General features: G+C 41.1%; 2 protein-coding genes across 2 annotated transcripts in view; one reads left to right on the forward strand and one right to left on the reverse strand.

Moving 5' to 3' along the window:
- The window catches only part of LOC124544670 (eukaryotic translation initiation factor 3 subunit C), a 66348-nt gene extending 61810 nt beyond the window's left edge, over positions 1-4538 (reverse strand). Inside the window, exons 1-2 of the mRNA XM_047123290.1 lie at positions 4383-4538; positions 4076-4197 (exon numbers count right to left, since the gene is read on the reverse strand). Coding sequence (XP_046979246.1) covers positions 4076-4171 — 96 coding nt within the window. The 5' untranslated portion in view covers positions 4172-4197; positions 4383-4538. The remainder of the gene's footprint in view (positions 1-4075; positions 4198-4382) is intronic.
- Positions 4539-4988: 450 nt separating this feature from the next.
- LOC124545632 overlaps positions 4989-24990 on the forward strand; it is a 602686-nt gene continuing 582684 nt past the window's right edge. The window contains exon 1 of the mRNA XM_047124578.1: positions 4989-5688. Coding sequence (XP_046980534.1) covers positions 5500-5688 — 189 coding nt within the window. The 5' untranslated portion in view covers positions 4989-5499. The remainder of the gene's footprint in view (positions 5689-24990) is intronic.

Here is a 24990-nt window from a genome sequence, read left to right on the forward strand (position 1 = left end):
CCAAAAAATTACATAACCCACAGAAATTGTTCAAATTGATGCAATTACTATAGATGGAAATAACAAGAGATTCAAACAGTTTGGCGTACCAAAAGCCGATGGATACTAAGACAACAGTATCAATTAATTGAACATATCAGGTAATAGTTATAAGATGGTTATATAATTCAAGAATACACTAAACAGATTTAGAACAATATAGGTTGCAGTAGTTACTCGGAGATGAAGAAGCTTGCACAGTATAGAGTAGCATGAAGAGCTGCATCAAACCCCTTTCTGGATTGAAGACAATAACAACGATGACACGACACTTCTCACAATACATGTTGTAAATTGGTTTTGGAGCATTTTTTCAAGTTTGTACCGTGGGTATATATAGAAACACACACACACACACACACACACACACACACACACACATACACACACACACTGAAAATGACGTGGTCTCGAGGTTCATCTAATATCTGTTTTCGCAGTACTTACAAACCTATTTAATTTCATTTTAATATCAACAAATTATGTGAACAGACACTTGTGACTCATGTAGAAACTACTAAGTATGTACCAGTTAACTTCTTGTTTACATTTATTACATTCATGAACTGTTTCACACTGAGGATGCCACAAAAGTAAATCTCTCCCCTGGCCTGACAATGGTGTAACATATTTGGACCAACGGAAGGATCCGATTCTGCATGTCTTCTCTGATTCATGACATAATGGTGTTGTGGTGGGTGACGTCACTAAGGCGAGGAGTGTTTAAGTTGGCTGTGTAAGAAGATGTAGTGTTGTACTTGGTAGTGCCCTCTGGTGATGGATGTGGCAAGTTTGATGTGTAGTATTGGGTTAATTTGAGTTTTGGTTGTCACTGTGCTAATGTGGTTTTGAGTTTAGGTAGTTGGTGCAGTAACAGTGCTTGTTGAAGCATTTTCAGTGGTTTAAAAAAAAAAAAAAAAAAAAAAAAAAAAAAAAAAAAAAAAAAAAAAAAAAAGGTTGTCTGGCTGTGTGTGTGTGTGTATGTGTGTGTGTAGGAGCGCGCACGCGCCCCTTCGCGAGTGGGCGTGCGCAAGTGGTGGCCTACGTAGGTGGCTTGCTGCCAGAAGCTTTTGTTGGTAAGTAATTTTTGTTTTGGTTTCATCCTAATTGTTTTATGTGCTGTATATTTATGGTACATTGATTGTGTTTTAACTGATGTAGTGATTATGGGATACTTGGGTTTTTGGGTTGCTGGAGTTTCGGTTCCACTTTTCAAAACTGTAGGTGTTAGTTTTTTGGTTTCTATAGCTGTGGTTGAGCTTTGTAGGTCAAGGAAAATGTTCGATTCTTGTCATTTTGCTGTTGTAGTGGAATGCTGGTATTTAATTTTTTACATTATTTGTTTTGGGATGGTGCAGTATCTATTTTATTATTGTATATTTAGCTTGTCCACACCCTAAAAACCCAATTTTCCACAGTTGTCTCATTAATTTTGTTTTATTTTTCAATGAGATGTTATTGTGTTTTGTGTGCATTTGTTGGCATGTTTATGTAGTGATGTCTTTGTCATTTTATATACGCTGGAAATAGCCATTCCCACCAAACTGATGATGTCATGACTCAAAGCTGATAGATGGAATCAGATGCTTCTGCAATGCCACATATTCTAATAATTTGTGAAGAAGTATCAAGAAAATTACTAATAATTTAATATATTTAAGGAGTTTATAAATTTGGGTAAATCTGTGAACACACAACTATTTTCCACTAATATATTTGATTTTAATGGAGAGAAAGACAAAGTGACACCTAAACTGGGTGAAAATGAACAATACCAAACTCAGCTTAAAAATTATGCTCTTTGTCTGAGATTTACTCAGACAAAGAAATAGACTTACCACCTTCAATTGAAAGTTAAAAGTTATATTATAGTCATAAAATATAAGCTCTCACTTAACAACACATTACTCAAATTTACCTCTAAGGAAATTATATGGGTAAATCCAAATCATGCACAAACATTAATGCTCCAGTAACAACAGACATGAACCATTAATTCATTTAAAGAACTTAACTGGTTTCACCTAAAGTTGTTTATGGAGTAGTTTATGGACACCAAGAAAAATGTAAATCAGGATAGCTAAATGAGCTATTTGAATTCAGCTCCTTCAAATTTGGTAAGGGTTAAATAATGCCTTCATTCTATTATTTTGTTTTTGATTTATGATACACATATCCCGCAAAATACTTTCCGACATCTTTTTATTATGTTAACACAGACGTTCTACTGATACAGTTTTAGTTATTTACACATAAAAGCACATTTAATATTGGCCTCAGGTTGTACTGACATCAGCTTATCACCACAACAAAAAATTTATGGAGACAGGTGTCAATCCCCCACTCAAACCACAAGTTCAGGTCCAGCCTAATTAATAAAATTACACCCATATTTCGGTATTAAATTTACTAGTAACTAAATGTATCCATAATGCTGAACAGTTACAAATTTTATCAACCATTTATACAAACTCTCATATAATGAGTAAGTTGTTTATTCACACAGCTTGTTTACATAATAATACTACATACTTCATCATAACTGTTGCTGCATCATTCAACGACAACTACCTAATTTTGTCATGTAACATATTCTATTTTAGCAGTATTTGATCTAAAAGCTGCTAAATTTTTCTATGGCTTAGAATATTTATCACTTGCGAATTTATTTTATCACTCTGACTGAAATCTTTAATGGAGTATCCACTGGAAAAGTAATGTGTGTAAATAGTTTTTGTTCCCCTCCAACAAGAACACTGAGGTTTCTTTTCTTTTTTTTTTTTCTTTTTCTTAAGTTAATAACAGTGGCTTTTCAAATCTCTATAGCTACTACATCCAAATTTTGTCATCACAAAGCATACTTATTGATCATTTAGTGAGAAAAACATACTACAAACATGGGACGAATAGCAAAATGTCACAAAATATTGAAGTTTTAGCTATGCTATTACAAATCATCTGTATGTCAACCAGCAGCAGCATGAAGAGCATCTAGACGATAACTAAATTTGTCAAGCTTTAAACACGTATCTGCTTTCATAGAAGTTACGGCAACTCTTATTCTGTCCTTCACTTCTTCTACGTAAAGAGGTACAGGGAAGATGAACACACTTTCCTTCACATATCCCCACATCAAGAAGTAGCATGGGGCCATGCCTGGCGATCTTGCAGGCCATGAATGCAGGGCAGTGTCTCAGCGTCCCATGAATATAGCTCAATGGGGTGCGTAAGACTCCAAGACACTGTCCTGCATTCTTTGCCTCAAGACTGCCAAACATGACCGCATACAAGTTTTGTCTTGTGGAGACATGTGAAGAAGAGTCTGTTCATCTTAACCTTACCTCATGACACACATGAAATGAACAACAGATAAAAATCAGCCATAACTTCTGTAAAATTAGAACCACCGTGTGAAGTTATGACGAATTTAGTTTTCATCTAGACCTTCTTTGTGCTCCTGCTGGTGGACACATGCAGCATTTGTAATAGCATAACTAAAGAGTTAATATTTTGCAATTTATACTATATTTTTAGTATGTTTTTATCAATAAATATGGAGTTTTGAAGTCGAGTCATTCTTTTAGAATATATATATAATGACTCGACTTCAAAACTATAGTATAAATAAAAATATAGTATAAATTGCAAAATATTAACTCTTTAGTTATGCTATTACAAATGCTGCATGAGTCCACCAGCAGGAGCACAAAGAAGGTCTAGATGAAAACTAAATTCGTCATAACTTCACACAGTGGTTATATATGTGTGTGTGTGTGTGTGTGTGTGTGTTTGTAAATGTTTCTGTTGTTGTTGTTGTTGTTGTTGTTAGGACATTGCTGCAACATTCAAGTCGGGTCACTTGCTGTATTATTCGTGCGCACAAACGACGAGCTTTAATTTTCCCATTTGTAGATCACTATGAACAACTGTATGTTGGAACAAGCTACTATGCAGAAAGCAGTTTATGACTGTGATTACTGCTAAGAAAAACCACACCGACATATTAGGTAGTTGCTACCGTAACACACAAACTCACCGTAAACTGTGTGGCAGTTGGGCGCTGAATCTGCTCATCATCAGATGCACTCTCCGTCTCCGAATCGGAACCTCCGGTCGCGAAAAACCGACTCATTTTCTGTAGCTTTTAGAGACTTTATACTGGAAAACAAAACTGTGTACTAATAATCTAAATAATAAATAACACGCCTGTCATTAAGTAACACATAACCTCACTGCACAATATGGAATGTAAATTTGTCAACATATATTGCACTGAGAGTTGCATAAACTTGAACACGGATGTAAGTTGTACAAAATAATAATTCAATCCGCTTAATACCTACCAAAATTTATGCAAACAAACTCAACACATAACAACCACCACAAACACTCCCCTCGTACCACCCTCGTGCTGCAACATGGACAAGGATGTTGCTTATACAGTGATCCAGAGATAGTATGATAAACTGTATGTAACAAAAGTACTGTCTGCTTTTAGGCACTGCAGAAATTCCAATAGTAGCGCCACATTATTATTTTTAAGGGGAGTCATTTCATTTTGTCTACCCGAAGGAAGTACTTCTCAGACTAACTATACCGATATTTAACAGACTTGATGTGGCGCGGCCGCCGAATGAACTGGTGCGTAAAATACAATCTTTGGTATCTCTGGCTGCTTCACCAAAGTTTATGACGGTAGCTTGGATGCAAACTTTGCTGCTGTCAAATAACTGACAAGGTAGCGGCAAACAGGGAACTTGTTGAAGTATATTGCTAAACCCTTTTGTAGAAATCATTGAAACTGTAACTGAGAAAAAAACAACACATTGTTTCTTAAAAACAGATGGTGTGGCAGACGTTGAAAAAAAGGCGCGCAGTTAAAAATACATATAGTAGGGGTAAAGACGAAGTTCGTGAGCCTCCTCTTTAGTTGCCTAGGGAGAGCCAGAGGAGCAACGAATGTTCTTTATTGGCGAGCGCGGGCTGCTAGTTGCGGCAACAAATACTTTATAATCATTCTGCACATCTTTCACAAGTGTTAAATGTTAAGCTTACCTAGCAGCACCAACGGACAGACCTCAATGTTTTCTTACCTTCATTGTAACAACGGTGAAAGCGTGTGGGAAGTATGACTGTTTCTCGTGGTCGAAAACTGACTGATACGTTTCTGACAGCTATGCCAAGGAAACTAAAAAGACCGAGTGAGCCTGGCACGAGATGACAATGATACGTACAGTGTTAGTAATACTTCCCGTACAATAGGGACCTGATGAAAAGGGATCTTTTACCTGTCTGTGTACCCAAGTGACACACATTTGCTTGACACAACGGACTTATAATTGCGTAGCTTACGTGTTTTTAGTGTTCTTTTTTTGCAGTGTTGCAATGCTGATTTAAATAAATAAATGTTGGTTACTGTGACTTGAATGGGTTGTGCATCAACGTAGTATTTCGTGTACTATGCAGCGCCAACAAATGATCGAGGAAATAGAAGAAGAAGGTCCCAGCCGGTGTAGTACTATTCTGTACTACACCTGGAAAGTCTGCACATGTTTGTTTTCACATGTGCTCCTCGTGTCTATGGTTGTTACCTACTGTATCCTCGGTGCCTTTACGTTCCGTCATCTTGAAGCCGACAACGAACTGGAGGTAAGCATCACAGACATGTGCACTTCATACTGCCCATTGCTCGTTTTGACGTAGACAGTTTCCTATTCAATCTGAAGATTGAAAAATTTTTTAGTTTTTCATTTCCGCTAATTATCTAAAGATTTAAGATACGTAAAATCGCAATCAGTGGTCAAACTAATCTTAACATGTGGCTCTTTCTGTTTTTCTTACTGTGCACTCGCCGTAACATGGCTGTGAAGAATTGAAAAAAAAAAAATTACTTTCGACAAGTGTTTAATTCTGCTCGTAGCTGAAACATTTGAGTCGCAATGCACTGAGATATTGTTAGCTTGGTGCAGTCAGTATTTCAATAAAATTGTTGTATGGGTACAAAAAACACAATTTCCACTCACGCTTCTTCTTGTAATATTGGGGCTTGTGATGGTCGAAATGACACACTTTCTTATACGACAAATAAGTACTAGATGCTCGTTTTTGTTTTGATTACTGTTACGCGATATCAGAATGTTCCTTTTTATGGGTCTGTCGCACATAAGGGCCTTATCTTAATACAGTCGAACCGTCCTCTTATAATCAATCATCTATTTCGTTTTTAGCTAACCGTTTTTCTCTCAGGTGGAAATCTCTAGGAATAAATTACATCTGAGCTAATAAAAAACGGTAAAGTGTAACAGCTCGCTTCCGTTATGACTTTTGCTTAATGTCTGCGTGTTGGATGCTCCGCTCGTGTTCTTCGTCTTCTGCTTCTGCCTTTTCCCGTTTTGTAACTGGTGGTACCAGCCCGGTGTTCACCTTGCTGTACACGGGGAACCGCCTAAAGACTCCATGCAAGCTGGCCGGCTCATCAGTTCTTGTCAAAGCAGAGGTGGATTTGATCCGTATGCTCGCCTCCCGTATCCTGTAAGCGGTGCTTTAACGCACTCGGCCATCTGCTCCGCTGATGTTATCATTTAACCCTGCTGTTCTGTTCACTTTTACTTGACATATATACTGTTCGGGTCAATATGACCCGACATATCAAAATGCTTTAGAAACATAAATTTTGGTACAGTTTTAGCTATCGACATTGTTGTTCTATTCCAGTACCTTGTTAGTAATAATAATAATAATAATAATAATAATAATAATGGTAATAATAATAATAATAACAATGCATACAACTTTATTGAGGGATATTTTTCATTTAAATATGCACATAAATTTGAAACAACAGACAGTTTCCATTACAGGCATTCAACTTAGAAAGCACTACAGTTTTTCCATACTTCTATTCTTATTGTTGACAGTTTAGACGTAAGTATTGACATTTTCTAACAACAGACAGTTGTCATTACAGATATTCATCTTAGAGCACACTACAGTACAGAACACACTACAGTTTTTTTATTACATTCCAACATAGAAAGCACTACAACTTTAGAATCCTCTCTTCTTACTGATTGTAGTTTAGGCACAAGTATTCACATAAATTTGAAACAACAGAATTTTCAATACAATCATCTTATAAAATACTACAGTTCTTTTCTTACTGCTTGCACTGTGGACACAAGTAGGTTACATGTTTCTTGCAAATATGTTTACTACATTTTCCACACACCATGTTTGTTTTATTGTCATTACTTGATGGACAGAACTTACAGCGTGCACGTTTTGTAGATTTTCTTGTTGTTACCGATTCTGACACACCACCCACATCATTCGGGTTTTGGATGCTTGTGACCATTCTCAAAGAATCTTCTGTTCTTGGGAAATGCGTTCTTGATGCAATATGTTCTTTTATCAGTGACTTTCCAAGTTCCTCCAAGAATATTCTCCTTCTAGTCAATTTGCTTGCATTCCAATTAGGGTCAACCGAAATCCACAAAACGTATGCATTATAAGCAGAAACATCAAGAATATTGTAGAAAACTATCATTGGCCACCTATTACTTTTTCGTTTGCATGTATATGTACCTAATAACTGATCAAGCGTGTCTACAGCACCTTTGGTTGAATTATAGTCCAAAATCATTTTTGGCTTCTTATCAGCCCTGTCACTGATTTCCGCATCATGGTGGAGAGTGCTCATAAGTACAACATTCTTGTGTCTCTTAGGAATATAATTAACCACAGTAGTGTCATTTGTGAAGTAAAATGAAGAGCTGTGTACCTCCTTGTTGGTCATTTTGTGTGGAAGCTCCGGCTTATTTTTCCGTATAGTTCCCAACATAGTCAATTTCCTTTTCAGAAGCAGCTGCCCCAAATTGTACGACGTAAAAAAGTTGTCACACGTGATATTCTGACCACGTAACTCAGAAGTGAGATCAGATACCACCCTCATTCCCTGATTTCTTTCTGGTGCCGCTCCACTCACCTTTCCTGTATAAATTTGGGCTTTCAGTACGTATGAAGTTTTGCTGTCACACATGGTCCATATTTTGATCCCATATTTTGCCGGTTTACTTGGGATATACTGCTTGAATGGACAGCGACCTCTAAATGCTACTAACTGCTCGTCAACAGTAACATTTTCTCCTGGATTATACAGTTTAGGAAGGACCTCTACCCACTTCTCCCAAATACTACGAATTGCGGCAAGTTTGTCAGTACGTCGTCTTTCCTCTCTAGTAGATTTCTTGTCAAATCGCAGGACACGTGATATCTTACAGAATGTTTCATGAGACATGGTTGCTCGAAATATGTTTCGCCCAGTATCTTTATCCCACAAACTTTTTGTAGACTCCCCATGAGATCGATATACACCCGCTAGGAGTAAGAGTCCTAAGTATGCATGGAAAACAGAACCATCAATATCTGTCCACTGTTCACCATAAACTCGCTGCCCTTCAATATTTGTCATCTCTATTATTTCATTTTGAAGCGCTGTGTGAAATACTGCTTCAAATGAACATTTTACATCAGATATTCTGCTGACTGCATACCTGGTAACTCCTGGGGTACTCTTGATGATGTTCGAAGCTGGTAGGCGACCATGTTGTGCTGGTGGATGCAACTGCCATTCTATATTCCCATTTTTAGAAAGAAAAGTCTCTACACTATTTTGTATGGGCTGTGGACTGTCGTAACTGTCATCGGAACACTCGCTTTCAGATGCATTGCTGATGTGATCTTCAAACTCAGAAAGTGATCCTTCATCTGGTGAGGCATTTACTATTTCTTCCAACTCACGATCATTCAATGGTCTCATCGCCATGGTGTCACAAGTCAAACTGGGCAGAAACAAAGCATTCCAATTATTGAGAACTGCCAATTATTATTTCCTGGGGAAAGCAACAAACAAGCCCATTGTTGTGAACGCATGGAGCTTTAGGTGATTGTTGAGAGTAAGTTGGAATGATGCAGTCACTATTCCCACACAACACAACAAAAATAATTTTCGCCATTTCCAGATTTTAGAAATAAATACGAGTTACACTAAACATATTTGTGTCGGGTCATTATGACCCGAACATTACATATGCAACTATTACAGTTGAAGCCCAAACTTCTTAAACTTTTTTAAAACCTTTTAAAACACATGCTGCTCATCCATTTTCAGACAAAGTCACAAAGTTTCATAAATATATATTGGTATTTACATAATGTAAAATAACGTTCATATTCGTTTCGGGTCATATAGACCCGAACAGAACAGCAGGGTTAAATTATTCAAAATGTTCTGAATTCTAATAGTGTAAAGCCTACGCCACTCTTTCATTCGACATCAGGAAGACCATACGTACACCAGTCATGAGAATAATGTGTTCCCTGAATTTCAGAAAGCTTCTGATATAATTGTGTACTAAATTGTAATCTGTGAGTTTACATACTAACACATTGCATAATTATAAACCGAACGACGAAAAATCACGGGAAGGGTTATCCCACTTGAAGACACCCCATGTGTAACTTCCGAATTTCATGCCTAGATGCGCTTATGACGGAAATGTGAACACAACATCTGAACAGTCTGTTGCAGATGGGAGAGTAGACAATGATATCTACGTAGAGGTTATGCAATTCCCGTACATTACGCCCGTTGGTTTGTGGCCATGGAGCTAGTGCTTGATTTGCGTCCCAGACGTGTTCCATCGGGTCCGTTGTCAGTAGAATTTGGTAGTCAAGACATCAGCGTGCGTTCACTCCCATGCTCGTCAGACCATTGTAGCATGATTCAGGCATTGCGGCACAGACCGTTAAGTTGCTGCAAGACGGCATCGCCGTCGGGAAAGACATCAAGAAGGTGGTCTGCGTCTACGTGATTATTCTGCAGTTCAGAATTAAACGCGTGGCAGAGGGTTCATCCAACCGCCTTCAATCTATTTCTCTACCGCTCCACTCTCGAACAGCGTGCTGTAAAAACGAACACTTAAATTTTTCTGTGCGAGCTCTGATTTCTCTTATTTTATCATGACGATGATTTCGCCCTATGTAGATGGGTGCCAAGAGAATACTTTGCAATCGGAGGAGAAATTTCACGCAACGAAAAACGCACTGATTTTAATGGTTGGTGTGTCCACCATTAAACGTATCATGTCCGTAGCACTCTCTCTCCTATTTCACGATAATACAAATCAGTTGAACATCTTGCGCGGTTAGGCTTCGATCTTAATAGTGCGAACCTTAGCGGTCACTGTGGCGCACCAGTTTTCATTCAGTTTTCTGATGCAAGTTAATGGTTTGTTTTGAACATTGCTTGAATGTCGACAATGTCCATTTTGTGAAGTGTAATACATAAATCCTGTAGAAGGTTTATCTCTGCACCGCCTGAGCACTCATTTTCTGTCGCCCTCCTGATGCACATGGTGAGTCATTAGAAGCTAATATTTTTCTTGTCATAACTATTGATACAGCACTTTCATATGAGCCTTACTAGAGACTGAACTTGCGACTTCGCACTCAAGGGGTTCATTGTGAGTCTTGATGCGGCTCTCGGTCAGCCGCGAGAGGTAAAGCGTTCCTGGAGCGCAGAATGTGGGGACTCGCCGGCGTACCAGAGGCTATTTGCAGATGACACGGTTGTCTACAAGAAAGTAGCAACATCAGAAGACTCGTACGTACTCCAGGAGGACCTGCAGAGGATTAATGCATGGTGCGACAGCTGGCAGCTTTCCCTAAACGTAGATAAATGTAATATAATGCGCATACATAGGGGCAGAAATCCATTCCAGTACGATTATGCCATAGGTGGTAAATCATTGGAAGCGGTAACGACCGTAAAATACTTAGGAGTTACTATCCGGAGCGATCTGAAGTGGAATGATCACATAAAACAAATAGTGGGAAAAGCAGGCGCCAGGTTGAGATTCATAGGAAGAATTCTAAGAAAATGTGACTCATCGACGAAAGAAGTAGCTTACAAAACGCTTGTTCGTCCGATTCTTGAGTATTGCTCATCAGTATGGGACCCTTACCAGGTTGGATTAATAGAAGAGATAGACATGATCCAGCGAAAAGCAGCGCGATTCGTCATGGGGACATTTAGTCAGCGCGAGAGCGTTACGGAGATGCTGAACAAGCTCCAGTGGCGGACACTTCAAGAAAGGCGTTACGCAATACGGAGAGGTTTATTATCGAAATTACGAGAGAGCACATTCCGGGAAGAGATGGGCAACATATTACTACCGCCCACATATATCTCGCGTAATGATCACAACGAAAAGATCCGAGAAATTAGAGCAAATACGGAGACTTACAAGCAGTCGTTCTTCCCACGCACAATTCGTGAATGGAACAGGGAAGGGGGGATCAGATAGTGGTACAATAAGTACCCTCCGCCACACACCGTAAGGTGGCTCGCGGAGTATAGATGTAGATGTAGATGTAGAAATGAGTCGCCAGTAGCATGGTTGATCCTGTCTCCCTATCCCCAAGCCCCCCTATGTCAGCGTACGAGGTCCGGGCGCCCAAACTTTTATGTGAGGCGCCGCTTAGCCCAGCATAGGCCATGTCCTGACATTCTTGGCAAATGTGCCTGTCGGATATACTCGTAATACAGGGTTTCGCACATAAAAACCAGCACGCCTCACGCCCGAGATTCAAGTAACAATGAAGTAGGTCCGCCCGATTGGCCGAGCGGTCTAACGCATGCATGGCTTTCCGGAGCGGGAAGGAGCGCCTGGTCCCCGGCACGAATCCGCCTTGCGGACTTGTGTCGAGGGCTAGTGAGCCGGCCAGTCTGTGGATGGTTTTTAGGCGGTTTTCCATCTGCCTCGGCGAATGCGGGCTGGTTCCCCTTATTCCGCCGCAGCTACACTATGTCGACCATTGCTGCACAAACAAGTTCTCCATGTACACGTACACAACCATTACTTTACCACGTAAACATAGGAGTTACACTCGTCTGATGTGAGACGTATCCTGGGGGGGGGGGGGGGGGGGTCCACCTGGGGCCGAACCGCACAATAACCCTGGGTTCGGTGTGGGGCGGCGGAGGGGTGAAGTGGACTGTGGTAGTTGCCGTGGGGTTGTGGACCACTATGGCTGCAGGGATGGAGCCTCTCCGTCGTTTCTAGGTCTCCGGTTCACATTCAACAACAATTAACTAACTAGAAATCAATAGATAATAGTAATGTTAAAAGACATTAGTTACCTGTTTGTAAGAGATGCTGGAAGTGGTGTCCATGGTCATCAAGGCATCACTGACTTCTTGTGATGATGTCACCAACAACACCTTGTAATCCTGCAGGCGTCATATTGCTAATTTCTCTAGTAATGTTCCGTTCAAGATCGTCTATTGTGTGAGGGTTGTCAGCATACACTTTGCTTTTTAGTGTGCCCCATAAATAAAAATCACACGATGTTAAGTGCTGTGACCTTGGGGCCAGAGGCCTTTATCGACAAATCTGTCTTCAGGGAACATGTTGTTGATGTGCGCCATACTTCGGTTGGACGTGTGAGCGGTTGCTCCATCTTGTTGGAACGCTGCATATAGCTTCTCTTCGTCTTTAACTGGAAATATGTGGGTTGTCCTGCGATCAGTATCTTCAATTCTGTGTGTTGACATAACCTGAGAAGTGAACAAAGCCTCATCCGACACGACGTAAAGAGAGGGGGCCAAGTAACCACTAGCAATTGATGATTACAGCCAGTAACAATAACGAACTCTTTTTTTTCTTGACCCTCAAATTTCAACTCTTGTACCATACTCTCACGATAGGATTTTAATTTCATATTTTTTAGTACACGATGACACGATCTACGACATACACGAACATGCTGCGATAACCTCTTTACGATCTTGCGTGTTCTTGTAATGTACATGCGAGTTCTGTCCCCTGTCGCTCACCTAAAAATCTGCACATTCTGAACGGACCCTACGGCCCTCCATTTCTTGTATAGATCTTGAATAGTGGTGGTTGTGGGGAGATTCCTACCAGTATACTTCGCCTAAAACATTTCTTTACATTCATTGATGGAACCTATCTTTGTGTAAAAGTCCACAGTATCAGTTCCTTGTTCTAATACACACTGCTCCATTTCTGTAACAGCTCGACAATACGAGCTTCTCAAACTGACTCAAGAACACACAGCAGCTCTCAACTTTCCGATAAAATGCAGTGAAGCCAACTTTCGAGACAGTGTTGCCACTTCACAAGCAATTCGACTAGAGATGATTAACCGGTACGTAAGACGTACAAGTTTTATGTGGGACATCATGTATCTTGCGGACGACATAAGAAGCCAATCACGTCCACGTTAGGCCCAGTTAGGAATTACACGATATCGCAACAGTTTGGAGGACAGAGAAGATCTTACAGGGGATGAGTTGCGCTATCTCGCTCATTAGGCCCGCTCCTGAATTTTACCGCTGCCACCCTGGCGCCGATGCTTGGAGTTAAGCGACTTGAGCTTTTGATGCGGAAAATGACGCATTCGTTGAATGGATGATGTCCAAAATATTAGCCACAGTGGGGCTTCTAAGCGTACATATAAATTTTATTTCTCACGCCTAAATATTGCATATCGTGGGAGATTATGGTTACTTTTATTTAGCTATAACAATGAAATCCTACTCGAAGCTGGAATGCGATCGTGCTATATCTTTGCTTCATAAAAATCCGGAAAATTTTCTTCGTATGAGATGCTAATGTGAAAATAATTGTAATATTTCATAATTTATAGTAGTAAATGTCTTTCGTAATACAAGTCCACTCCAAACCAAAGTTCTCTGTGATTTCGGCTTGTGGGATTTTAGTAAGATCACTGAAAATATTTGACCGTGCCGCCTGTCAGGAAAATCATCGCACTTCTTTGACGTAATGTCAAAAATTGCGGCTTGCTTTTGTAATATGGCTAAATGTTGATGGTGCTGACTCAAAACTCTCCCACAAAAACCTCGTCTGTAACATACGCCACTTGGCTCACAATGTTTTTAAAATTAAGTTGTAACTGGCATTTCAAACATAATACACACGACTTTGAATAACGCTTTGTTTTGAACTATATTTTCAACATTCATTTAGCAATGAACAGCAATCAGAATCAACTCAGCAAAGGAATGCAATGCGAATGAGAATTCGAGTGCTAATGAAAGAGTCTACACTGTTTCGTTATCTATATATCAATTGTGAAAAAAAAACATTCTCGTCACGTTATGATGTAGTTTGAATTATGTCTCTACGAACTAGTAAAGCTGTGTTTGAATACGACTCGAACTTTTCGAACAGTTTGTCACAGCTCGGGAAATCTCGGGTTGTGTTCGAGCTTTTGGTCGGCCTGCACTCTAGTGACTTCGGTTGGTACTGTCACAACGATCTGTCTTAGCATTTTTAATGCTCTAAGAATTTTTGTCAATAATAGTAACTGTGTAACACAGACTGATATATCTTTTAGGGTGCATGTCACGCGTACCAACGGCAACTAGTAAATAAACAAAAGACTGGAATCATGATTCTGTGTAATTCTTGAGCTTTCGCTCGGCCCGCGATCTGGTGAGAGAGGTCTGATGGTACTGTCTCCAAGACGAGTCATTTCGCAGTAATTTCTTCCTGCGATAAAAATTAAAGTGTTTTGTTACGACAAGTTCGTGAGTTTGGCATTTAATTGTTAATTAGTTGTCTTGTTGTTCCATCTGAATATTGCCATCTTCTTTTCAAACTGATTAAAGTCTGGCAAAGTTTTTATCTGTTATTCAAATATATGAACGGGGATTGAATTGTTAGTTTACAACGTACTTGGTAAATCATTACCGCCTTTAATATTCAATTCAAATACTAAACTGCGTTCAATCAAGCAACATTTTCGTCTGTGGTTGTTACCTTTACTTAAAAATACTGTATGAGAACAGCTGTAAATTTGTTCAAACACAATAAGATTTTGTGCAGTGGTGGGATTTAATGCTGTTTCTTCCACTGTTTCACGAAATTGTGAAATTTATGCGGAGTCGTAGCTTATTGTTGTGGGTAGTTCGTAGTTTCTTGCGTATCCCTTGCACTCGAGCCGCGCGAGTCATACGTTACAAGACTGTTCGTACAAGCTCGATATCTTATGGAACGCTGCGGGGTATCGGGAAATCTTGACTCCTTTCAAACGCGAGTATCGTTTGCTCAACCCTGCGGTTTAGTTTCTCCTTGCTCTTACATTATCTGTGCTTGAACATTAACTATCATTACATTTACGTAACTACAAAAAACCATAAAAAATACGTAAAAACTTATGAAAAGAGGGGCCACAGGCTGTCAAAAGGACGGTAACTCGAGTTGTTATGGACTGGTCCAAGCTGCCACTGTTTTCCAGTGTGGGGGGTCAAGCAGCAGATTGTTGTAAATTTCCTTAAACTGTAAAATTAAGAGGCTGGCTCAAGTAATAACCAACTTTTCCGGAGACAGGGAGAAATATTTGCTAATTGGCCTCTCACTGGCGGAATTCCTAACAGTATGTCTGATTGGGCAATCAGTAATTTTTGGCAGGCCTTCTGCAGGCTACTAAGACCAACGTCGTTTTTAAAGCATTTTCGGTCAGTAAGCGATCCAGTATAGGGTTCTGAGATAACACGCAAAGCAGAAAGATACTTGCGGTCGGAACCGTGCTGTGGCAGTTCTTTGAGGTTGGACAGGGGCCGAGGCGTGAAATTCGCCTTCTATGCGGGCCGTTGCAGCTTTTGCACTGTAGACGCGGTCTGCAGTTGCTGGAGTCACAGCTCATCTTCTCGCTCCTTAAAGTCGGTAAGTTCTGGCAGTTAAGCGAGATGACAAGTTAGTGATGAGACAGGAATAGGCATGTTTCCAGTTAAAGCATGGGAAGGGGGGGGGGGATTTCACTTTAAATCACACTGTGGCACTCGATGGCTCAACGATGACTCAGAGATATTTGGGTTCCTGCATGTGTTTTCCTAGCCCCACCAGAATGATGCAATCAATTATCAATTTACAAAAAGTACTCCACGGTACTGGCCCTTTCCTAGCCTGCATTATCGTGAGTCTCTCGCCCAACACAAACTCCCGAGCGACTGGAAAAAAGCACAGGTGACTTTAGTATATAGAAGAATAAAAGGACGGACCCGTAAAATTACAGACCTATATCCCTACTTTCGGTTTGCTGCAGAATCCTAGAATATATTCGCAGTTCAGATGTAATAAATTTCTTGAGACTGAGAAGCTTATGTCCACGAATCAGCATGGTTTTAGAAAGCATTGCTCGTGCCAAACTCAGTTTGCCCTCTTCTCACATAGTGTACTGCCAACTATGGAGGAAGGACAGCAGGCAGATTCCATACTTCTAGATTTCCGGAAAGCATTTGACACAGTGCCCCATTGCAGGCTGTTAAGGAAGGTACGAATATATGGAATAAGTTCACAGATATGTGAATGACTCGAAGACCTCTTCAATAATAGAAACCGGTATGTTGTCCTCGACGGCTAATGTTCACCAGAGACAAGGGTATCGCCAGGTGTGCCACAGGGAAGTGTGACAGGACCGCTATTGTTCTCTGTATACATAAATGTTTTGGCGGACAGGGTGAGCAGCAATCTGCGGTTGTTTGCTGGTGGTGCTTTGGTGTACGGTAAGATGTCGAAGTTGAGTGATTGTAGGCAGATACAAGACGACTTAGATAACATTTCTAGTTAATGTGATGAATAGCAGCTTGCTCTACATGTGGAAAAATGTAAGTTAATGCGGATGATTAGGAAGAACAAACTTCTAACGTTCGGCTACGGTGTTAATAATGCCCTTCTTGACACAGTCAAGTTATTTAACTATCTGGGCATAACGTTACAAAGCGATATGAAATGGAACGGGCATGCGAGGACTGTGGTAGGGAAGGCGAATGGTCGACTTTGGTGTATTGGGAGAATTTCAGAAAAGCGTGGTTTGCCTGTAAAGGAGGCAGCATATAGGACAATGGTGCGACCTATTCTTGGGTACTGCTCGAGTGTTTGGGATCCATACCAGGTCGGATTGAAGCAAGACATTGAAGAAATTCAGAGGTGGGCTGCTAGATTTGTTACCGGTAGGTTCGAAAAACGCGTAAGTGTTAACGGAGATGCTTCGGCCAGGCATATGGTCGACTTCGATTTATTGGGAGAATTTCGGAAAAGGGTGGTTTACCTGTAAAGGAGACAGCATATAGGACAGTGGTGCGACCTATTCTTGGGTACTGCTCGAGTGTTTGGGATCCATACCAGGTCGGATTGAAGCAAGACATTGAAGAAATTCAGAGGTGGGCTGCTAGATTTGTTACCGGTAGGTTTGAACAACACGTAAGTGTTAACGGAGATGCTTCGGCAAGGCGTATGGTCGACTTCGATTTATTGGGAGAATTTCAGAAAAGCGTGGTTTGCCTGTAAAGGAGACAGCATATAGGACAATGGTGCGACCTATTCTTGGGTACTGCTCGAGTGTTTGGGATCCGTACCAGGTCGGATTGAAGCAAGACATTGAAGAAATTCAGAGGTGGGCTGCTAGATTTGTTACCAGTAGGTTCGAACAACACGTAAGTGTTAACGGAGATGCTTTGGGAACTCAAATGAGAATCCCTGGAGGGAAGGCGACGATCTTTTCGAGAAGCACTGTTGAAAAAATTTAGAGAACCGGGATTTGAAGCTGACTGCCGAGTGATTCTACTGCCGCCAACATACATTGCGCGTAAGAACCACGAAGATAAGATACGAGAAATTAGGAGGCATTTTGACGGTCATTTATCTGTCGCTCTATTTGCGAGTGGAACAGGAAAGGACATGACAAGTAGTGGTACAAGGTACCCTCCGGTGGCTTGCGAAGTATCCATGTAGATGTAGATGTAGAGGTTGATCATGTCCGATGTGGAAACGTGTATTTAATTTACTTGAGTGCGCTGTGAGTTAGTTACCCGATTACGTTCTTCCTATTCCCGTGGACTCTGCCTCTTGGTTTCTGGCAACTAATTGATTATACGGGTTTCGTGTTACGATTTCTACTCATCTCTAGCGTGCGAGTGAGTTTACTATTATGTTTGTTTGCCATGTGCTGTTCGTATTGTGCAATATTTTGTAATAAACGATGGGCTAAGGTATCGCTCTTTCACTTCAATATTTAGGGATGAACTCCTTGATCCTCGTTATCAATATTAATTTCAACAAGAAACGTGCCCTCGGTTCACTTATTAGGGCCACCCTTTCTCTTTGCGTTTCCATTACGCGCAGTTCATGAACTGCGCCCGAGTCGTAAGGAAGCAATCTGCATATTGAACGGGTCCAATAGTTTCAGCTCAGGATCGTCTTAGTGTCATTATCCTACAATATAGGTTCAACGAATTAATACTACACACTTCGCCCTTCTTAGGGAAATGGAGCTAATAGGTTGATTCTTTTTGCATTTCATGTGGTATACGGTGGTCATCTTTAGTTCATGGCTACTATATTTTTGCCGTTACCAGCGTACCAAAACCCAACCGACTCCAAGATGACTATGCATAACAAATAGTTTAAATTTTTACGGCATATTCCTAAGATCTTGATCTCGGACAACCTTCAAAATTTTCTTGACATCTTCATTGGTTTTCATGATCAGAGGTTCAAAGTTATCATACTTTTGCATTTAAAGTTCGGTATGAGGCGAAATCTAAATGATAATAACCGTAGCAAATTACAACAGATTTTAACGGTATATTCTGTAGGTATTTATTGAGAAGAGCCATCTCCCCGTTTTCAAAAATCATTATCCTTTATCGAGAAACCAAAACCCACCAACAGATCCCGAGACGACTAGACACAGGAAATGGCTGTAATTTTTACGATGTAGTCCTAAGATCCTGATCTCAAGTTACCTTGAAAATTTTCTTCACATCTTTATCCGTTTCCGAGCTACATAGCTTCAAAATTACCAGACTTGTACACATAAAAATGCACGTAAAATCCGGTGTGAGACGAAAACGTAGTTTATAAAGTGATGTAACACGGAGAAATATGCTGGGAACCCCATGCTGTAATACTGAAGGATATCCTTTTCTTTTCTTTTTTTTCACGTAGTATCTGGTCTGAGATGTAAAGTTAGTTATGCGTTATTTCAATCAGATATAAGTAAGCAGCCTAAATTTTACTGACCAATACATTTCTTTTCATATGAGTTACATGCCCTGCTGCAGCAGGAAGAGAAAGGAACTAGCGGAAAAATGCTACTATAGAAGCACAAAAAATTGGAATATGATCCTGTTTATTTAAAAGGAGCTGACTGAAAAGTGGGATACCAACTGCCTTATTCTACCTTCCTCAGCACCTTTTCCCAAAACTTTTGGCATGGGAACATATTCGCACTTTTTTTATGCAGACAGTGGTAACGCCAAAGAGACGGCAAAGTAATAAATACTGAAAGATAGTAGGCAGTGATTGTATTATAGAAAGAGCGAAGGAGACAGTGGCAGTGACAGTGAAACAGTTGACAGTGACAGAACAGTGCTAGGAAAGGAGTGAAGGAGACAGTGCCAGAGGGGAAGGGGGGGGGGGGGGATTTAAAGAGAGAAAGAGAAAATGAAAATGTCTTAGAGCCAGCGATAATGAGAGACAAAGTCTATGACAATGACAACGAGGAAGAGAGGGAAGTGACAGAGAAAAGAGACAGCAGCAGTAGGAAGGAAGGAATGAAATATTAGCATGGGAGCATTAAGGTGACAGTGACAGCGAGAGGAGACTGCAGTAATTGGACAGAACGAAGAAACTGTGGCTGTCGCTCAGGAGACAATGACAAAGAGACACAAAGAGATAATGACAATGATCTGGGCTGAATGAGTGAGAGAGAAAGGGCAACTGGTAGCGGATGGGTATGAGCGTTTTACAGCAGTGGACTAGTGGGTGTGAGTGAGTTACAGTTAGGGGAGCTTGTGGCACTTTGAGGTGAGTTGCATATTGAAAAAAGCGCGAATATGTTCGCATGCCAAAATTTTTGGAAAACTTTTAAAGGTGCTAAGGGAGTAGAATGAGGTAGCTGGTACCCCTCTTTTGAAAGTCAGTCTTTTAAACAGAAACATATTCACTTTCTTGTTCTCCGATAGGAGCATACGTCATGGGACGGCAGATTTTGTATCGTTTGCCAGGGCATCATTTTATCCCAAGTGGACGTCCCTCACACGATAATTCGTCGTCCAGTCACATGAACTGTATTCTGTTGGCAAGTAGGCTGTGTCGCTATGGATCGTTCTCGACGCACTCGTGTGTTGCACAATGTATTCTACCGACAGACATTGTCATTTCGTGCTGCTGTGAAGTTAAATTACTATCAGTTAATTTCGTCTATATTATGGTGTGGGTTCCTGTAGTCATGTCCTAGTTCATGAACCACGGGCAACGTATGAGTGGCCAAGTAGTGGTCCCGACAGTCGGGATACCAGTTACTTTGGAAGAAGGCTGGGCATCTCGGACATATTCTGAGTAGTGGTCACCTTTGTGCTCATACGGCAAAGACTACCAAATCCACCGGTTAGTCCCTCAACCGTTAGGGGTAAAACCCAATGGGACTCGGGGCAAGTAAGGCTAGCAACCTGCTTCCCTGGTACTTTAAATATGATGCTGGCAACAATCAGAGCAAAATGCCTCGGACCTTTGGAGGTGACGGAGTCCCACCTCTAACTGACAAACCAGGGACTCCTAAGATACGACTTGGCAAACAAATGGTAATGAGATGGGGAGCTATTAATATCAATGGGGGCTACTCTGGGAAGAAGGTAGAGCTGGCAGAGGCTGCAAGTAAGATGGGGCTGGACGTTTTAGCTGTTAGTGACATTCGGGTAAGGAGTGAGAAAGAAGAGGAAGTGGGAGAATACAAGGTCTACCTGTCAGGAGTCAAAGCAGGAATAGCACAATGGGGTGTAGGGCTTTACATCAGGAAAGAAATGGAACCCAGCGTAGTTGCAATAAGGTATGTAAACGAACGACTGATGTGGATAGATTTGACAGTGTCTAGCAAGAAAATTAGGATTGTGTCAGTATATTCGCATTGTGAAGGGACAGATCAAGATAAGATGGATAGTTTTTATGAGGCGCTCAGTGATGTAGTTGTTAGAGTAAAGGACAATGCCAGGATTGGAAATCGAACTGAAGGGTATGAAAAGGTTATGGGTAAATTTGGAGAGGATATGGAGGCCAACAGGAACGGGAAACAACTCTTGGATTTCTGTGCCAGTATGGGCTTAGTAATCACAAAATCCTTTTTTAAACATAAGAACATTCACCGGTATACTTGGGAAGGCAGGGGAACCAGATCTGTCATTGACTATATAATAACAGATCAGGAATTCAGGAAGGCTGTGAGGGACACACGTGTATTCAGGGGATTCTTTGATGATACTGATCATTATTTAATCTGCAGTGAAATTGGGATTGTGAGGCCGAAAGTGCAGGAGGTCAGGTCCATATGTAGGAGGATAAGAGTGGAGAAACTTCAGGATAAGGAAATCAGGCACAAGTACATAACAGCGATCTCAGAAAGGTACCAGTTAGTTGAATGTAGTCAATTACAGTCATTGGGACAGGAATGGACAATGTACAGGGACACAGTACTAGAAGTGGCTAAAGAATGTCTTGGAACAGTAGTGTGTAAAAGTAGGATGAAGCAAACAGCTTGGTGGAATGACACAGTCAAGGCAGCCTGTAAAAGGAAAAAGAAGGCGTATCAAAAATGGCTACATACTAGAACTCAGGTAGACAGAGAAAGTTATGTTGAAGAAAGAAACAAAGCCAGACAGATAATTGCAGCATCCAAGAAGAAATCTTGGGAAGACTTTGGAAACAGGTTGGAGACTATGGGTCAAGCTGCTGGAAAACCATTCTGGAGTGTAATTAGCAGTCTTCGAAAGGGAGGTAAGAAGGAAATGACAAGTATTTTGGACAGGACACGAAAACTGCTGGTGAATCCTGTGGATGCCTTGGGCAGATGGAGGGAATATTTTGAAGAGTTGCTCAATGTAGGTGAAAATACAATCAGTAATGTTTCAGAGTTCGAGGTACAATGGGATAGGAATGATGATGGAAATAGGATCACATTTGAGGAAGTGGAGAAAATGGCCAATAGATTGCAGTGCAATAAAGCAGCTGGGGTGGATGAAATTAAGTCGGAACTCATCAAATACAGTGGAATGTCAGGTCTTAAATGGATACACAGGATAATTGAAATGGCCTGGGAGTCGGGACAGGTTCCATCAGACTGGACAAAAGCAGTAATCACACCAATCTTTAAACATGGAAACAGAAAAGATTGTAACAACAACAGAGGTATCTCTTTAATCAGCGTTGTGGGTAAAATCTTCTCAGGTATTGTTGAAAGGAAAGTGCGAATATTAGTTGAGGACCAATTGGATACACATGTGCTGCAAAATGCCACTGTTTCCTGCGTATGTACCCCGACATCAATAAGGAATATGATCACCATGCTCACGTACACTGGCCGCACAACGGGTTGGCATACTCTGGATCACGTGGTCGAGCAGCTGCTGGGGTATAGCCTTCCATTCTTGCACCAGTGCCTGTCGGAGCTCCTGAAGTGTTGTAGGGGTTTGAAGACGTGCAGCGATACGTCGACCGAAAGCATCCCAGACGTGCTCGATGAGGTTTAGGTCTGGAGAACCGGCAGGCCACTTGATAACTTCTGTTTCAAGGTACTCCTCCACGATGGCAGCTCGATGGGGCCGTGCATTATCGTCCTTCAAGAGGAAGGTGAGGCCCACTGCACCTCCTGAAAAGGCGGACATACTAGTGCAAAATGACGTCCTGACACACGTGAACTGTTACAGTTCCTCTGTCAAAAACATGCAGGGGTGTACGTGCACCAATCATAATCCCACCCCACACCATCAAACCACGACCTCCACACAGGTCCCTTTCATGGACATTAAGGGGTTGGTATCTGGTTCCTGGTTCACGCTAGATGAAAACCCTGTGAGAATCACTGTTCAGCCTATACCTGGACTCGTCCGTGAACATAACCTGGACCACTGTTCCAATGACCATGTACTGTGTTGTTGACACCAGGCTTTACTGGCCCTCCTGTGACTATGGATCAGTGGAATGCACCTTGCAGGTCTCCGGACGAATAAACTATGTCTGCTCAGTCGTCTGTAGACTGTGTGTCTGGATACACGTGTTCCAGTGGCTGCGGTAAGTTCCCGAGCAAGGCTACCTGCTGTACTCCGTGGCCGTCTGCGGGCACTGATGGTGAGATATCGGTCTTCTTGTGGTGTTTTACACTGTGGACGTCCCGCACTGTAGCGCCTGGACACGTTCCCTGTCTGCTGGAATCGTTGCCGTAATCTTGAGATCACACTTTGTGGCATACTGAGGGCCCGTGCTACGACCTGCTGTGTTTGACAAGCCTCCAGTTGCCCTAGCGTTCTGCCCCTCACAACGTCATCAATACGTGATCTTTGAGCCATTTTCAACACACAGTCACCATTGGCACATCTGAAAACGTCTGCACACGTAGTCGCTGCGCCGTACTCTGCCATGCACCAACGCACCTCTGCGTATGTGGACTGCTGCCATCGCCACCGTGGGACGACCACAGGTCAGATGCACCGCATGGTCATACCCCGAGGTGATTTAAATCCGCAAACCGCCCACCAGAGCGTTGTTTCACCATGTATCAGTATTATCCTTAATTTATGAGCATGAGTGTAGTATAATGTTGTCTTCGTGGTCCCTACTGGAACGATAAATAGTAGTTGTTGCATATTCCTAGATTCCTCACTTCAAACTACTTCTTGAAACATTTTAAGGAGGTTCTTGAGTGATAGTTGGGGTCCATCTCTAAACTCCTGCCAGTTCAGGTTTCTGATCATCACAGTGACGCTCTCCGACGGGTCAACCAACCTACGAACATACACGCTTGCCCTTCGTTGTATACGTTCAGTATGCGCTATTAGTTGTATGCGTTATGGGTCCCACACACTTGAGGAATATTGTAGGATAGCTCCCACTACTGTTTTGTTCGCAATGTGGTTGGTGGATTAATTGCATTTTCACAATATCGCACCAGTGGAAAGAATTCTGCCACCTGCTTTATATGCAACTGAGGCTTTATGAAGACCTCGGCTGTTAACAGTGATAAGGAAAAGTCGATGAGAAGTAGAGTTATTGTATGCAAAACGTGGTACGTGATGTGCTCTAGTCATACTAGTTAATAGTTCCACGATAAATCGAGAAATGGCAGTTCTGTCTTCAATTTCAGTTTCTCGCTAATGGCAACATTGTCAGGATAGGTGGTAAGTGTCAGAAACATAACATAGCTGCCAGCAGCAGTAACGCTAGCGGTTTTCGTGCCAGAAAAATGCTTTTCAGGACCGATTTTTACAATCTGAGGATGGTGTGGATGACTATGCTTCACATAAATATCCTAAATATGCTCCCGAACGCAAATGCGCTTTAAAAGTTGTTGCTAATCAGGTAAATGTGAATATCTGTTTAAGCAACTAGACAATGTTAAGTTGCGTCCCTTACATTATTTACGTGCTGTTGTAAATTTTATGTTGTGCTGAACCGTAGATTAATTTTTGAAGTTGTTATACTTCATTATTGCAAAAACTGTAATAAAAATCTTAATTAAAAAACTGAAACAATTGGGACATTTTAAATTTTTATTTTTGAGAGGCTTCGCTGTAACGTTCTATTAATTCGCACAGCAAGTAACAGTGATAAGTCAGTGATAATCCATTTTATGTGCACTCAGTTTGCAAGTAAACAATGTTAAATACTCATTGTCGAATTTTTAAGAATGAAGTTTTGGGTAGAATTTACCATTTTAAAAATAGGTCGTTATTATAAATATATTTGAAAACAATGACCAGTCTGAATAAAAAGTCACATTTCATGGATATGAAACATCTTATTTATCAGATGTTATTGAAATTTAACTGCAAAGTTGATCAAAACAATCAAC

This window comes from Schistocerca americana, chromosome 8 (assembly GCF_021461395.2).
Source record: "Schistocerca americana isolate TAMUIC-IGC-003095 chromosome 8, iqSchAmer2.1, whole genome shotgun sequence".
NCBI lineage: Eukaryota > Metazoa > Arthropoda > Insecta > Orthoptera > Acrididae > Schistocerca > Schistocerca americana.